The sequence below is a fragment of the Urocitellus parryii genome, chromosome 5, assembly GCF_045843805.1.
Source record: "Urocitellus parryii isolate mUroPar1 chromosome 5, mUroPar1.hap1, whole genome shotgun sequence".
In the NCBI taxonomy this organism is placed as follows: Eukaryota; Metazoa; Chordata; class Mammalia; order Rodentia; family Sciuridae; genus Urocitellus; species Urocitellus parryii.
The window spans coordinates 166,196,015-166,214,020 of record NC_135535.1 but is presented as its reverse complement, the minus strand read 5'-3'; the positions used below and the strand labels follow the sequence as shown (position 1 = coordinate 166,214,020).

Genomic DNA, 18,006 nt, shown 5'->3' with positions numbered 1-18,006 from the left:
AGCCTCATTCATTACTATAGCCAACCCTAGACACGCCCACAGGCGGCCCCTCCCCAGACAGAGGCAGTCAACACCCCCTAATCCTGCCCTATCCCCAACAAGAGCCCTGGGGCAGGAGACTCTGCCCCACCCTAGTCCACACCACACCCTAAACACCTCAGTTTACCTAAACCTAACCTATCTCTTCAAATCCTATCTTCTGTTTAGCACTCCCTGAAACTAATCTTGGCTGGTACTATTTAATCCCCAATTGAACTTGAGGACAATGGGAACAGACATGTTTAGGTCATAGTGAGCCCCTGACCTCGCACCTTAAACCTTGTGCTCCTCTCTATCACACTATCACAACCCACACTATGAGGCAGAACAGTTTCGACTCAAAGATGAGCCGCATCACTTGATATGGTATTGATTAAGGAGTACTGAGCTTGGAAGCAGGAGAGACCACAGATTGAAATTGCATAAAGATATTATAAGACATCATATTAAAGTTTTAAGAGCCTTAGATAGTGTTAGACCAGGACGCAAAGAAAAGACCACTGACTCCAATTAAAATCAAATTAAAGCAAGCTTATTATTTCAACTGGCCAGGCTGCCTCTCCCAACAACAAACCACAGGAACAAGACAGCACCACAGCTTTCTTGCAGCCCAGCTTTATAGCCCAGAAAGTTACCCAAAGGGGGAGTTACAGATGACAAAACTCTGATGAGCATAACACAAATGCTAGTTTATATTTTTGCTGGCCCCAACATCAGAATTTATGAAGGTCATTAGAGCCTCAGAGAGGGTCATTATCTGGCCAGGGAAGGCCAAGATTTGTGAGGGGTCACTAAAGTTTCAGATAGAGCTGCTATCTGGTTAGAGAACCAAGCATGGGTGAGTTCAAGGCACAGGCAGGCATTCCAACCAAGATCAGAATTTGCAGTCATTTACAGTAAAGCCGAAAATAGCTTTTCATGGCTTTGCGGTGAGATGGCTCCCAATTTTTAGAGGGAATCAGGCTGGGTTTATCAATAGTTTGTCAATAATATTTTTTTTTCCTTCTCGGTACTAGGGATTGAACCCAGAGGCACTCTACCACTCAGGTTCCTTTGGGAGTGAGGGTGGAGGCTCAGGGTCCTGCTGATTTGCTGATGGGGGCATTCAACTTGGAATTCACTTGCTTCAGCCTCTGGAGTAACTGGAATTACAGGTATGCACCATGGTGCCCCTTTAATTCATCTTGTTCTTCATACAGTCCTTTGATAGAACAAAAATCTCCATTTCACAAAGAAACTGTATGTCTTTGCATTTTCTTCACAACTCTGGGAACTTGTACTTTCCCAAATGTGTGGGAGAAGGTAATAATTCTTAAAAGGTTTTTTGAACTTCTTGTGTAGAAAATCAACCAATGCTTAATAGTTTATCTCCTTCCTGAATCAGAGAATCTACATGTCTCTCTTTCTATTGAAGCAATTTAACAATGTTTTTTTGTTTTGTTTTGTTTTGTTTTGTTTTTTGGTACTGGGGACAAAACCTACAAATGTATGAAGGCTAATTCTGCAGCTGGAACAGATTTTTTTCTGCTTTATCTCCTAGCAGCCCTATGGGGATATACATGATTATACAGATGAGTCCTGAAGCACAGAGAGATTAACTAATTAATTTAATTCAAACCCTGAGGAGACTGACTACAACATAAAGCAGATGAAAATAAGGTTCACAGTGTGTAGGTAGGTACATATAATCCCAGAAGCTTTGGAGGCTGAGGCAGGAAGATCACGAGTTGAAAGCTAAACTTAGTAACTCAGTGAGGCCATACACAACTCAGGAAGACTCTGTCTCTAAATTGTTATAAGCCTGTCTATATGGACAATGACCAAACAGACTCTGTTTTACTCTTGACACTTAATATCATGTAAGAAATCCTTCTCCCTTGGGAAAGCCCCACATCTGTACCCAGTAATAGTTACCCAGTAATAGTTAACTACATAATATACTTGGCAACATAAAATAGAAATTCTTATACAATGTGAAATTATTCTCTTTACTTTCCCTTTTTTTTGGGGGGGTGCAATGTACCTTGTCAGAAATTAATTTTCTAGATGTTAGTTACCATTCTCTAACTTGTACTCAACTAGGGTCATTTTGACTGACTTCCCTTCTACTTGCTTGCTGCTATGCCAACCTGGAAAGTCATGCAGAGAATACCAATGTACCCATTGCATTGTCTCACTAACTGCCCAATCCAGCTTCTGAACTTGCTTGCTTACAGCTATGTCAACCCAGATGTAGTATTTGCCTTTAAATATCCTAAATGCGCAGGTTTGGGGCTATTTCTTGCAGACACAGTTTCGGTTTTGCAGGGAGCAGTCACCTGCTGGCTGGCTAAATAAAGACTCTTCAATTTGGACAAAACTAGGATTTGGTATGTTTTCTGAGCGACCTGCCCCACAACAAAATAAAATATACAAAAGGGCTGGGGATGTGGTGTTGAGTGGCTTGAATTTAATCCCCAGTACTAAAAAATAAATATAAGGTTTCAATAGGACAACTAAATGGCAGCCAACAGTGCAAAAGTTATATTTAAAAAAAAAAAAAAAAGCTAGCTGGACACGGTGGCATACACCTACAATCCCAGCAACCTGGGATGTTGAGACAGGAGAATAACAAGTTCAAAACCAGCCTTAGCAATAGCGAGGTGCTAAGCAACTCAGTGAGACTCTGTCTCTAAATTAAACACAAATTAGGCCTGGGAGTGGGGCTCAGTGGTTGAGTGCCCCTGAGTTCATTCCCTGGCCTAAGGGGAAAAAAAAAGCTGAAGGAATCCAGTTTTCTAACTTGATTCCAGGTGATATATAATGTCTCTGTAACCAAAAATGAAGAAAAAGCACAAGGAATAAATTTATGGGCAGTTAAATTCATGGAGGACCTTTCAGGGGGTGGCAGCAGATGGGTCCTATGCTGTCTGCTTAGGACAACCTGTCATTGGAGACAGTCATTTGTGTGCTTTGGAGTACATGGGGGAATATTTTGGGAGCCAGAATTGTTGGACTTTGGAACTGAGAAAATAGAGCAAACTAAAATTGAATTGAGCCAATAGCTGCTCCAGAAGCCATTTGAATTGTTCCAGGATCCTACCCTCTCCTAGCCACAACCTTCTTTGCCCCATGACTCTGGCAGGTCTAGCTCCAAAGTCCAGGTCTCATACTTTATTTTGGAACCCTCTGCATGGGATCACAATTTATCCAACATGTGATAAGCGACCATGTATTCCACTCTGAGATCCCCACCAAGGACTTCATGAGAAAAGGGAAATTGTGGAGAGCCAGACTAGAATAGCCCCTGCTAAAGGGAATGCTAAAGAGAATGATGGTTTCAGAAGGCCAAGCAGACAGTGAGGGAGATAAACAAGGGTAGAAGGTGATGGTGAGGAAGGGGGTGGAAATGCAAGGAGGCTGCTGGGGTAGCTATGGCAAAGGGCATCGAAAATGATATGGCAACATTGATACCAATGAGGATGCCAAGACAGCAAGGAAAGGAAAAATAAGCCAGGCATGGTGGTACAGGCCTGGAATCCCAGAGACATGGAAGGCCGAGGCAGGAGGATCACAATTTGGAGCCTCACATGTTAGCAAGACTCAGCAGTATGGTGAGACTATGTCTCAAAATCAGAAAATGAAAAGGAGCTGGGATGTAGCTCAGTGGTAAAGCACCACTGAGTCAGGTCCCCAGCACCAAAACCAGAAAAACAAAAAGAGAAAAAAAGAAAAGTTTTTAAAAAATCTTAAAAGTCGCATGACCTGGTCATCCTTCACTTGCTGTTTTAATCTAAAGGTGGTCACTTCCCTGTAGAGAAGCCCACTCGCACAGTTTGGTCAGCAAACCAGCAGATGTAATGTGCTCTGCCACCATTCAACCAAAACCATAATGTGAATTGCAATACAGAAGGGTCCTACCTTTTTTTTTCTTTTTCCTTCAAAATACCTTAAAAAGGAAAATTTACATTTTGTATTTACATTTTATATTTTTTACACTTCCATAGGGTCAGGCATTTTTAATGATCACAGATAACCAAACCAGCCTTCAGACAGTTCTGATTTTATTATGGTGTGACCATGTCCATTATAATCACAAAAGAGGGGAAAAAATGAAAACAGTGGCTGCAGTGGCCCAAACCTGTAACCTCAGCAATTCAGGTGGCTGAGGCAGAGCATCCAAAGTACTCCTGGGCAATATGGCCAGACCCTGTCTCAGAATAAAAATTAAAAATCAAAGTCTTAGGATGTCATTCAGTGTTAGTGACCCCTGGTTCTCTCCTCAGGAGCAAAGGGACAGGAAGTATTTTATTCCCAGCATTCCATTAACTATAGTGTCTCTGTACTGAGCTGGACTACAATTAAGATGGTTTGTATAAGGTATTCTTAAAGGTCAAAGATAAGAGGTTTTTTTTTCTTTTTTATTGTCTATAAAATCATTATCTATTTTTAATTTGTTGGTGCATTGGTGTGGAAACATGTTGTCCAATATTATACCAGAATTTTATATTGGTGAGTTCTTCTAACATTCAAATTAAAAGGTTGGCCTTAGATTGATTTCTCTGGCTTTTACTTTTTCCCCAATAATTCAACATTCCCATCAGCTTTATTTCCTTCTTTTCTCAGTAGCCTGAATTCATACCAGGAAGTGATTTTTCGTCCCCTCCTCCATCAACCTGCTTCCAAAAACCACCTGGACACACATCCCCACCCCCCACCCCACTGCACCCCACCACACTCCCTTGTTCTCATTCTTTCCTCCCCTCCAGTCAGGATCTCCTCAGAGCTCACTCCATGATTTACACCAAGGAATCAGCTCCAAATGGCCCAATCTCATGGGTAATTTTCCTAAGTCATCAAACTTGGCCAATCTCTTGTTTGTTTTCCTAGTTCACATTCTTTATATGAAGCTTAGCTTCAGAGCATGTGGTCTGAGTCCTTCATCCTTGCTACAGACACCCATGACTGAAAGAGCCCAGCGAGCACCAGGTCCTGTGGATGGAGCTATGTGATGATGGGGCTGTGAACAGCCCAGCACAGGCTCAGAAACATCAACATTCAGGTGAACTTTCAAAAATACATAATCCCTGCATGGCACCGTGGTACACACCTGGAATTACAACTACTCCAGAGGCTTAAGCAGGAGGACTTCAAAGTTCAAGGCCAGTCTGGAACTTAGAGAGACCCTCAGCAACTAAGCAAGATCCTGTCTCAAAATTAAAAAAAAAAAAAATGGGCTGGGGATGTGGTTCCGTGGTAAATTGCCCTTGGGTTCGATATTCAATTAAAAAAACAAAAAAAAGTAACAGTTCTTTTGTCCATGACAAAAAGTGAACATGGTCAATAAGAATATTTAACATTCCTGTTGAAGTCTCAAAACCACATCCCATAAACTGGGTGAATCTGGCAAACTGATGACTCAGCAAATTGGCTTCTAGGACATGAGTTTTATGGAGATGATTTGATATCAACTGCCCATTCACAAGTTTGTATTTCCTCCACCAAAATTTTAGCTGCTTGCCTCATTCTCCCATATCACAGCTTATGTTCACTCAACTGTAATAATGCTAAGAAAAATTGCTAACATTTATTAGTCTTACTTTGTTCCACCTCTAATTTTCTTTCAAGGATATATGTAAACGAGTATTCTTTAGGCCAAAATCATGCACAAAGTTTAATTTTCAACATCATTAATCATCATTATTTGAAGAGTTTTTTTCTTATTTACTTATGTAGTACTTGGGCTTGAACCCAAGGGCACTCTGCCACTAAGCTACATTCCCACTCCTTTTTTTTTTTTTTTTTTTTTTGGTGAGGCAGGGTCTCACTAAGCTGCTGTGACTGGCCTAGAGCTAGCAATCCTGCTGCAGCCTCCCAAGCCCCTGGAATTCTAGGTGAAATTTGAAAATTTTTAGTCAAAAAAATAATCCTCTGGTTCCTCCCCTCACTCCACAAACTCTCAACACCTTACTGATTATCCCTGCCTCCTTTGTTCTTTACTTAATCCAATGTCCTGAGGACATTCCTGGTCACAATCCCTGAATACAGGATCAATGCAACATAGACACTTGTCTCTAGTTAATCCCTATTACTGATTTTCCTGTCAGCTGACCTACATTGTACCCAACCTGAGAGCCCCAGGCTGCATTTGTCTTCTTCACTGTTGTATCTCTGGGATGAAGCATTACCCCTGCACTAAATGGGCCTGCAGAAATATTTCTTCCATATTTGAGGGAGTGATGAAATCTGTTCACTCCCATCATATAGAGCTTTGTTAATCTTTCTTTTTCCCTGCTTCCAACTTCACCTTCATCCCATGTACAACAGACATTTTCAATTCCCGGATGCAAAACAATCAAACAAAAAACCTTCCCTAACTTGCCTGGGCTGTAGGATCATAACAGGCCGCTACCCAGTGGCATTCATGATCAGGACCCTTCCTGCTTTTCCATCCTCATCTTCCTTCACTCAATTTCACATTTGTTTCTTCAAGCCAAAAAAATGAAATAAAATACTGCTCCTGATTGTCTGGACACATTATGTTTGGTTTTTATTTTTAAAAATTGATTTAAATGCTCCCCCCATTATGATCCTGAATAATCGTGGAAGAAGGGGTTTGCTACATCATGGCACATGGCTATTCTACTCTCTAGCCATCTCATCAGAACACCAAGGGTACTATTTTTCTCTGTACCCTGTGATACTGCACTGAGAATTTGTGTTTGGGGATGGGAGCGAAGTTTAAAACATTTTTACTCTCAAAGATAACTAGGTCAGACATGGTGGGTTGTGCCTATAATCCCTGCAACTCGGAGAGCTGAGGCAGAAGGATCACAAGTTCGAGGTCAGCCCTAGCAAATTAGTGAGACCCAAATAGTTAGCTAATTGTCCCACAATAATTTAGCTAATTGCCCATTTTTCCTCCTCAATTTGAAGTATTACCTTCATCATAAAATAAGTGCTTGGATATATGAGTTCTATTAGTGGTATTATTTCCTATTGATCTATTTGTTGGTTTTGCATGTCAAATACCAAAAGTTTTTATTACTACAGTCCTTTATAGTGTGTCTTCATACCTTGTAGGCCAATCTTATGGGAAAAAGAAACAATTTTTGTTTTCCATGTTTAGGTCATCAAACCATCCTGAAAGGAGAAGTGTCTAGGGGTAAGAAAGTCCTCTGCTAAACCAGAGGGGACAACTGCCCAGAGGGGACAACAGCGCAGGATGTCTTGAGGTTACACAATTCAAGTTCCCTGTCCCGTGTAAAAGTCAAATTGGATAGAAGCGAGGAAGCCTTTCTGAACATGACAAAAACTATTGGCATCTAAGTAATAATCTTATATGGTATCTGGATTGCTGATGTGTGCATGATAGGCAATAAGATCCTTCGAATGTGAGATGCACTCACTCTTCCCACCAATTCCTGGTTTTCAGAGGTTATAAAACTAAAATTTAGCTCTCTAGTCCATTAACCCAAGCCATTTTGTTGAATTATTTCTAAAGTGAATTATTTCTCCAATGTCTCCCTTGCTTCAGATTTAATATCTGAAGAAAAATGTTTTCAAACAAGAAATAAGCATTAGAAAAGTTCCAGAAAAGCAAAATGAAAACCTTAATCAGAACTACACCTGAAGATGACCCTGTCATTTGTAGGTTTGATAAATGGAGTGCATGTGGTTGTTGAAGGAGAAAAAAATCAGAAAGGAATGACCCAGAGAGAGTGGGGATTAAACAAACCATGGTTTAATCCAAAAGAATGAGATGTCATGTTACCCCAACAAGAGGATTCTCTACAGTTAACTAGGTATGGGGGGTACAGCGTAGAAGGAGAGTGCTATTTACATAAATAGGGGAGCTGTAGTCGGAACTGATTGTGAATAGTGAGCGTAGACTCTGTTTTTAATGTGTGCAGGTTATTTGGTGAAAGCGACTAGCAGTATCTGGGGAGACGTCAAGATTAGAAAGAGCATTTTAGAGTCATGAAAAAGGAGATGAAAATTGAATCTCAAATGTACAGAAAGCACAGAGAACACAGGCAACCTTGAATCTGGGGGATAAGAAGTAAAAGGAAAGCTGAGAAAATACTTATTCAGAAGATCCAAGAGGTTGAGCGTCCCAGGGTTCAATCCCAGGTGCCAAAAAGAGAGAGAGGAGGAGGGAATGCACTAGAGAGACTGATTTCTGTCTTCACCCCCACGCGGTGGCGCACGCCTCTCCCTCGCCCAGCCCAGGTCCGACCCAGCTCCCACCCCCGCGCGGAACTGGGTCGCCGCTCATTCCCCTGGAGATGCTGCAGCGATGGCGACCGTAGCAGGTGATGCAGCCTACTTCCGGAGGGGCAGTCTGTTCTGGTTCACAGTCATTACCCTCTCCTTTGGCTACTACACGGTAAGGGCAAGGGCCACCCACCCAGGGAGCAGAGGTAGTGCTGCAAGGTCTCAGGACTCGCCTGCAGGGGGTCCGCGCAGGCGCAGTCCTGGCTCCAGCGCGTTTGGATGGGGTGGGGAGGGCCGAGACCTGGGGAGGAGATGCTGAAGAATTAGTCCTCAGCAGGGCCTTGGGCGGGTGCTCAAGGCTCTGAGAAACCGGCTCGCCAGGGTTTCCCTATGTGAACGCCAGCAGGGCTCCCCACCTGGGAACTCAATGCCTGGGTCTTTCAAGATGGTGGAGGGGAAGTCGGAGGCCGGCAGGGACGCTACCTCCTACTTCCGTGTAGCCAGACCCTTGCCCTCGCTGGTCACAGCCCTGACGCTGGGATACTTCTCGGTGAGTCCGGGGCGGGCGGTAGATCGGTTTGGGCCGGTCAGGCCTTCGTTGGGCGAGGGTTGCTGTGGGAATGAGGTTCTGCGCACGCGCTCCTGACGGTTGCCTACGTTACTGATGTAAGCGGAAGTTCCCTGGGCTCTTGGGAAATCTTCTGCTTTAGAGGGCTTCTGCCCTTGTGTTCTGGCTCCCTGTACAGTTGGTTATTCAGGCTTAACCGAGTTTGAGCCTCTCACAAAGAGTAAAGAAGTCAAGTTAACAGACTTCCATAGCCCTGTCAGCTCAAGATAGGACTTCCGAAGCAGAATGTTTGAAGCAGTTGGAATGGCTTGGAAAATGGGGATAAAGCTGAACAATGGGCAGGATTAAATTGCTCAAAAGAAATAAAGAGGATATAACTAACTGTTTGGGCATAGATGTGGCAGCAAGAAAGCTCTACAGAGGAAGCACGTCTTTGGTAGGGCTGAGAGTTTGTTTAATGGGAAAAATGCTAGGAAATACACTGGGAGCTCAATTGATGTAAATATGAAGGAAGGCAAAGCTATTTGACTATTGCCCAGGAGGGATTCTGAAGATTGGGGAGTCCTCATGTCCACAGTGTTGTTTGGTGTCAAGTGTGACCACCACTGTCCTGATTTCCCCATATGTAAAATGAAGGCATTGAATTGAAACTTTTCAAAGGTGCATTTCTGTTGTGCTATTTTGACTCTCTGATTAGGTGGAATCCAAAGGGGGGAAAGCTTTGAGGACTTCACATGGGGCTATCATGGAGCTGTATACTTCCTTTTATTTGTTTTTGTTTGCCCTGATAATTCATGCTTTGTTTAAATTTTATATGGAAAAGAGCATCTTGGGAGAAATAGTATTTCTCTTGACAGAGATGAAAGGACAATAAACTTTGACACTGTTGACAATTCTCAAAAAACTAAGCAAAACTAAGCTGGTAGAGATTACAACATAGGCTGAAGAAAAGTTGATAATTTTACTATAGAAACCTCATGTGTTTAAGCAGTTGCTATTATAACTTCACAAAGTGAATCTTACCTATTTTTCATCTTTGTGCAGTGGATCATTTCCAGTTTTAAAAGTACACAAGTGAAGGAAGAGACAGAAGTTTTACGTTAAATGGGGCTTTGGCTCAAGCTGTAGTTTCTTCAGTAAAAAGCTAGTCAAGGAACATAAACTAAAAAAATGTTAATGACCTCTGTAAAATAATGTTTTGCTGAAATTCATTAATAAGATTAGGAGTTGGCCACCCTGGGCACTGAGTCTGATAACCACATAGTTTCCTCTGCATAAACATCATAGTATAGTCACTTTTGTAAATTAAAATTTAAAAATGGAGGACCAGAGCGGGAGTTGTGACTCTGGTAGAGTGCTTGCCTTCAGTGTGTGAGGCCCTGGGTTCCATCCTCAAAACCACATATAAATAAATAAATGTTTAAAAAAGTAAAGTACCAAGGGCTGGGGATATAGCTCGGTTGATAGAGTGCTTGCCTTGCATGCACAAGCCTCTGGGTTCAATCCCCACCACCACAAAAAAAAAAAAAATGGAGGTCCAAATGATGCTGTTCAGAGTTTTTACAGTCTGAGTTGTTTTGTAGAATCAGTATTATTTCATGGCTGCTCTCAAAAATAAATAATTGCTGATCTTTTAAATGATCTAAAAGATACTTTGTACTTCTGCTTCTCTTTCAGTGTGTTGTCCTCTGGCCTCAGAGTATCCCTTATCAGAGCCTTGGACCTCTGGGCTACTTTACTCAGTATTTGGTGAACCACCATCACACCCTCCTGCATAATGGGTAAGGAGAACTGCAGAAACCACTTGTGGACATTACAGCACTGGTCTCACTGGAGACCTGAAAAGCCTGCAATTGCTGTTAGATATCTAACAGTGTTGCTAGTTCACATTAAGACACCTTTCTTTTTAAGATTTCTTGTTAGATTTCATCAGTTGGTAGCTATCACCTTAAACTAGTCAAAATGTTTTTGTTTTCCCTGTTTCAGGTATTGGCTTGCCTGGCTGATTCACGTGGGAGAGTCCTTATATGCCATGGTATTGTGCAAGTAAGTCTTTGCAATAGGTCTTTGTCACCTTTCTCATGGTATCTAATGGAAGATGAGAGTAGCCACATTTCAATAATTTATATACTTGTAGGATGAGAACACTCTCAGGTTAGATCTGAATCCCCATACCTAGTACTGAACCTGACATGGAGTACTCAGTAAATGTTTGATGAATAAATTCAGTTTGTTTGTTAATGAATCATTTATTTAGTTATCTAATTGAGATGACTTTTGTTATGTTTTCAAAACTGTGTAGCCCCAACTAGAACAAAAGGTTAGGCTTCCTTCTAATTTGAAAAAAGAGCTAAGTTATTGATGTAGGCCAATGGTTCACAGTCCTAGTGTCACAACTGAGTCACCTGAGGAGCTTTTATGAAATATACAAGTCTGGTTTCCAGACCCAGAGATTCTGATCTGGTAGGTCTTGCTTCAGACATAGGCATATGATCTTTCTTAAAGTTCCACAGATAATTCTGGAGCACAATACAAGTTAAAAGCCCCTAAACAATGCCCGATTCATCAGATTCCAGTGTAGGTTAATATGGTGTGAAAGTACTAGAAAAAAAATTCTCTCTACGTTTGTGCTTTGCATAAGCAAATACAGAAATTGTGATACAGAGAATAAGATGATTATCCTAATGCTTAATTTATTTGAAATTAATATCTTTGTATGACCCAGATTAATTATTACTTCTATTATTGTTGTATTACTTCTAAAAGTGCAAAGTCGGACACTGTATTACCACTATATTTTAATAATAAAAATAATTAACATTGAGTGGGTGCATACCATGCAAGAAACTCCTAAGTATAGATTATGGTATTCTATCCTCTTGTTATTAAACACACTGGGCTTTCTACCAAAAGAGCAGAAAACAACTATGTTCTTTTCACCCCTCTCCAAGTAAATTTACCCCATGAATTTTTCTGTCTCCCCCGCACCCCCACTGTAGCCCTGGATGAAACTCAGACAGATCTGTGGGTTTTTTAGTCACTATCTGTAATTGTCCACTCTCATCTAGTCTGTTTGTTAAAACTGTAAGCTTCTTCTAATTCAAAATGTCAGCTCCTATCCAGCTACGGCTCAGGAGCCTGCTGTGGCTTCCTTGGAATGGTAGGAATGGTTAGGGAAACAGGCCCAGTCTCTTGATCAGTTATTTGGGTGCTATCTATGTTGCAAATTCAGTGTAGACTCTTTTTCTCTAGAGGGCCTTTGGTGAATTGGGGGGAAATTGCTTATCATTGTGGATCTCCCTTTGCATTTCCCTTGATGGTTTTTCCTGGTGCCTCCTCCAGCATGCCACTTTGCACTTTTACCTCTGGACCTGTTTTGAGAAAGACTTTTACCCTTTTATTGAGATCACATCTATGCTTCATTTGGGCCTTTCAGGCAGGGTTCCTTCAAAACCCACCAGGTCTAGTACCCTTCTAAAAAAATCTGGCTGGCTGATTTCCTTATCCTTCCAGGTGATAACCTGCAATTGTGTACAGTTCCCAGTACAGCTGGTTTCTTTGCTCTTTCACCCAGCAGACTAAAACAGTCTTAATACTTTTGAGTCAGCTACTAATCCTTTCTTCAAATCTCAAGGGCTCATGTCAATCTCTCCAACTGGTTCTCTTGAAGCCATTCTCTGGACTTGACACAGAAAATGTCAAAGCATACAGGTACCTCTTTCCAATGGCCTCTTCAGCTTCTCAGTGAAATCTTACCTTGGAGTTGTTTGGCCCAGTCCTTGAACTTAGACTGCCAGAGTATAGATGGCATTATTATAACCATCTTATCCTTTGAATCAGCATTTCTGTATATGCTTATGCAAAGTCAAATATGCAGAGAACCTTTTTCTAATACAGGTTAAAGAGAATTTTTAAAGAGATCTTTCTCATGTGGTATTAACCTATACTGGTATCTGCTGAATAGGGTCTAGTCTGGGGGCTTTACATTTGCATTGTGGCCCAGAATTATCTGTATAACTTTAAGAAAGAACATTCCTATGTGTGAAGCAACACATACCATATCAGAATCTCTGGGTATGGAAACTAGATATGTGTATTTTAAAAAAACTTATTTTGTAATGGCATTTGGAACCTCTAATGAAAACCTAAAGACTCAGTTTTTAACATTCTTTTATCAGTCTTTTGAAGAGCAGAGGGAGGTTAGACATGGAGAAGTTGGTTCTTGAAATCGTTGCCTAATCTGTTGGAATGTAAATCAGAATAAATATTCCTTTTGAATTATAAGATAAATGAAAGAATAAATAAATAAGTGAAAACCTGTAGTACAATTGCAGCCTCCCAAATTCTACTACCCAGAAATAGCTACATATAACATTTTGGTGGATTCCTTTTTTCATGCATGTGAACTTTTTAATTGAATAAGTAGTATGCACAAAACAGTGTGGGTACTGAACCCAGGGCACTTTAGGGTCCTACTAAGTTGCTGAAGCTGACTTTGAACTTGAGATCCTCTTGCCTCAGCCTTTGGAGTTGCTGAGATTATAGGCCTGTGGCACTGCACCCAGCTGACAATATCCTTGATTCTAGATAATTTTGAGAGGCAGAAAATTAAAATTTACTGAGCATCTGGCACCTTGGTATAAATTCAATACATTTTTTGTAAATTCCTCTTAACCAGAGATAGGATTGGACGATGTTTGTCTTTATGTCAACCATAATCATAATATTAAGCTCCTTTTCTATGTTTTTAACAATTTCATGGTAAAGCTAGGGATGTGGCTCAGGGGTATAGTTTTTAATCTAGCATGTGCATGGCCCTGGATTCAATCTTCAGCAATCAAAATAAATAAATCAATTTCTTGGTAATGTCAGGTGCAGTAGTGCACTCCGGTAGTCCCAGTGACTGCGAAGGTTAGGCAAAAAGATCTAAGTTCGAAGCCAGCCTCAGCAACTTAATAAGACCCTGTCTCAAAATTAAAAATTAAAAGGGCTGGTACAGCCCTAGTTCAATCACTAGTACTGCAAAAAAAAAGATTAAATGAAATGAAAATTTAAAGGTCTCCTAAAATCCCCCAAAATAGTCATTATTAAAAGTTTAATATTTATCATTACAATTTATGCATTTATAAATAATTTTACACATACATAGAACTTCTTCTATTAACAGTTTTCCATAGTTACATATCCCTGTTTTTCTGTGTCTATTCATGTGAATTTTACTCCATCCATTAATATTAGTGCATAGTGTTCTATTATGTGAATGTGCCTTAATGTATTGAAGAAAGTTCCCTTCTGATCAACTTTTTAAGTCTCTAAATTGTTTTGCCATTATAAACTGTATTGCAATAAATATGTCTTTGGTACATTTGGCCTACACCACCCACACTAACACTTTTGTAATTGGGTAATTGCCCTTTTCTTATCCATCTATAGGAACTTTTTTCTTTTCCCCCTTTATTTAACTACTTTGCCACTTAGATGTTTTGCAAATATTCTTTCTCTGGGTCTTTTTCTTCTGGTAGATCTTTTGAAAAATAGAAGTTCATCAATGTAGTCAAATTTATTATTTTTTTTCTTTGTATTGAAATGATGAAAGTATTCTTTAACAGTGTCTTCTAAAAGAGTTTTACAATTTTGCCTCTCACATTTATGCCTTTAATGTACCTGGAACTGATTTGGGAGTGGGAAAGATGTTTCTGACGTCACCTTTTTCCATATGGATGCTCAGTCCTCCCAGGGCCATTTGTGATTGAATTCAATCTCCATTGATGTACCTGTCTTATATCATATGTATATTTCTGTATGGCTGTTTCTAGGCTTCCTGTTTTGCTCCATTGGTCTGTATGTTCATTCTTGGGACAACATGGCTCTGTCAGTAGTAGTGGCTTTATGATCATTGACAGCTGATAAAGCACGTCCTCTTGCCTTCTTATTCAAGAAGGAGGCTGCTCCTGGACTTTTACACATTCTTATGCCTTGTCATATGCTGCAAAAGCAAAAATCTAAACCTGTTGAGATCGTTATTGTATTCACCATGTGAATTAATTTGAAGAGAACTGACATTTCCATTCCTGCATCTTCTAAATATGAAATGATCCGTATCCATCTATTAAAATCTCCTATAATATATCAATAAAGTTCTGTAATTTTAGGAGGTATTTTACATCTTTGTTTATTCATTTATTGACTATGGCCAGCTGTTTCTACTTTCAGATGATATTATAAATGACTTTTCTTCCTTTTCTAATTGTTTGATGGTAGTCTGTGTGGATATCATCAATTTTTATATATCACCCTGATATCTAACAACCTTGCTAAGTCCATTTATTTATTTAGTCCATTTATTAATTCTAATAGTCTCTACATATACAATTGTGTCTAGATAGTTGCACCACTTCTTTTCAATTTTATGTACCTTTGGTTGGTTCTTCCCTTTGTGTGCTGGCTGTATTTACAGTGTCAACTGAAAGTGGTGGTAGTAGACATTATGCATGGTTCCTGATCTTAAAAGAAAACCTTCTGCCAGGTGCAGTAGCACAAGCCTGAAATGACAGTGGCTTGGGAGGCTGAGATAGGAGGATCACGAGTTCAAAGCCAGCCTCAGCAATGGCAAGGCGCTAAGCAGCTCAGTGAGACCCTGTCTCTAAATAAAATATAAAATAGGGCTGGGAATGTGGCTCAGTGGCCCTCAGTTCAATCCCCAGTACAAAACAAACAAACAAAAAACCTCTCTGTGTATCATGTTACAGGAATTGTTTCTTCTAGAGTTCTGTATACCTCTATTAAATTTAGGAAGCTCCATTGTATTTCTAAGTTTGCTGAGAACTTTTATTAAGAATAGATGATAAAATTTATCAAATGCTTCTTCTGAATTTACTAAGATTCTTTATGGTCCTTTTAAGTCTGTTAGTGTTGAAAACTATATGCTTTTATATGTGATGTTTGTTTTAAATAAAAAGTCATCCAAATAAGATTTATATTACAGATGAGACTAAAATTTCCTTCAATTAGATCAGTTTTCTTATTTATTAATTGGAGTTTTGTTTTAAGCAGTTTAATTTGAAAGACTCTGTGAGCAGGTGATTATTATTACTATGCACCAAGCTCTTTCCTAAGCCCTTTGGGTATATTATCTTACCAATCACGTCAAAATTTGGTGAGTTAGAAACTACTATTCCTATTTTTCAAATGAGAAAACTGAGTGATTTTCCATGTCACAGCTAGTAGGTGGAAAGCTGGGATTCTCTTCTGGTCTGTCTTCAAGAGACTTGCTCTGATGCCCTGCTAATGCTGATTACCTATCCACTGATCAGAATCACATGAGAAACAGTTGTACAATACTATACCCAGAGAGCAGGCAGACTGGTTCCCAGGGAGGTGTACCACCTAAGATGCATTTATCAGAAAACAAGAGAGATGAAAAGTAAATGAACCCATCTTTCCCCTCCAGAGAAAAACAGCAAAATAAACCTGAAAGTAGATGGAAGTGCTAAATGAAAAAAATAGAGAAGTCAGTAACCCCCATAAAATGACAATTCTGGTTTCTGAATTTTGTTCTTTCTTTTTCAGGTATAAAGGAATCACAGACAGTCGGGCTCAACTACTCTGGTTCTTGCAGACTTTCCTCTTTGGGATAGCATCTCTCTCCATCTTGATTGCTTACAGGCCAAAGCGCCAAAAACACAGTTAAAGGAGAAAGCCAAAACTTCCTCTCCGCTTTCGCATTCAGACTCTCTTTTGGGGGGTGCTCTGTTTACTTGATGATCTTTCTACATTCTAAAACTGTCTGTCCTACAAAGGTGTTTAAGACCCTCTCAATGTTCATTTTTCTTCCATATGCTCGGGTTGAGCGTGAGTTGACTGGTTGTTATCTAAGAAAGAAATAAGAAAAAAGTTTTCCAAGTTCTACAGAAAACTTGAATGGCAGCAGACTTGCAGCCTCCCCCTCTGAGGCCCTTGGCTGTGCTGGTCCCTCTCTGTCTTCAGGGCTGAAAGGAGTACTAGATTTGCTTGCTGGTGGGCCTGTGCCTCTGTTTCTGAGTAAATTATCTCTTCTAAATTTGTTCTCACCTTTCTGAACCAAAATGAAATGACACTTCCATAATACATTTGTTAGACACCTGTGAGGCAAGATCTTATCTCCTCAACTAAGCAATTGTGTAAAGGCCCAAAGGACCTGCCGAGAACCCAGAGCAGAGGACCAGGACAGGGTCTCCCTGATGCTGCCAGCCAGCAGTGATCCTTCCTTGCACGTGGCCCCAGGGACACTGTGCTCTGTGGTAGGCAGAGTGTGATGGCCACTGCTAGATTGCCCCTTCAATTCAGGGCCACAACTCAGGCAGCTGTCCTTTTCCCTGGGGCACCTGTTCCCACCTGTGCATCAGGTGGTTCTCTGGGGAAATATGGATTTTTCCCCACTCTCCTGCTGTCTGTCAACTTTCTTCATCCAGCCCTAGCTTACTCAGTCACACCCACATTCCTCTCTAGAGATGCTAACCTCTGGGTTTTCCAGCTGATTACTACCTCCCTGATTAACCTGAATGTACTTTATTTCTACTGGCCTTTGGGGAGAGAGGTCGGTCCCCTATCTCTGTCCCTTTACCTTGGCAGAATGGCACCATCACACTTAGGAGACATTAGGGCTCCTTCTGAGGAGAGCATCTGCTTGTTCTCTGGAAGCTATTTCTCATTTCCCTTTGTGATTCCTTGGGCAGGTTGTTGTATTAGCAAACATTTATAAGAAACAACTCTCCCCAAAAAGAAAGCCCCCATGAGAGATCATGAGCTATGAATTGTTTTTAGCGGACATAAATTTTTTGCAAATATATCTCAGTCTTTCCTGATCTTCCTCTTGGAGTAGGGTTACTTTTGAGTAAAGAAAAAAATTTGACCAGGAATTAAGCATCATGGAGATCCAACCCAGATTTTTTTAAAAGCATAGCTGTCTCCAAATGACACTAATAATGACAATAATTGTGCTCAGAACAATGTGGCAGATGAATAAATGAAATAGACTAACTCAAATAAAATGCTGTGACTTTCTCTACAATGAAATGGATTTTTTTTGTTTTGATCAGTGTTGATATTATCACACATTTTATTCTTTTTCTCAGTAGCTCTAAATGGAACTGTTGGCACAGTTCAAATATCAGTTTGGCATTCACTGATTAAGAAATGCAGAATGCCCTGGTTGTGGGGTGTGT

At 40.4% G+C, this 18,006-nt stretch overlaps 1 protein-coding gene across 2 annotated transcripts; it reads left to right on the top strand.

The window, feature by feature from the left end:
• The first annotated feature begins 7,797 nt into the window (after window positions 1-7,797).
• On the top strand, window positions 7,798-16,512 carry Tmem254 (transmembrane protein 254). 2 transcript variants are annotated; one of them, XM_026390230.1, is made up of 4 exons: window positions 7,798-8,407; window positions 10,481-10,584; window positions 10,790-10,849; window positions 16,373-16,512. In XM_026390230.1, exons 1-4 carry the CDS (start codon window positions 8,318-8,320, stop codon window positions 16,491-16,493), a joined length of 375 nt encoding a protein of 124 aa, XP_026246015.1. In that variant the 5' UTR covers window positions 7,798-8,317; the 3' UTR covers window positions 16,494-16,512. The 2 variants fall into 2 exon arrangements, with proteins under 2 accessions (XP_026246015.1, XP_026246014.1); XM_026390229.1 differs by lacking the exon at window positions 7,798-8,407 and adding an exon at window positions 8,418-8,785.
• Window positions 16,513-18,006: the final 1,494 nt, after the last annotated feature.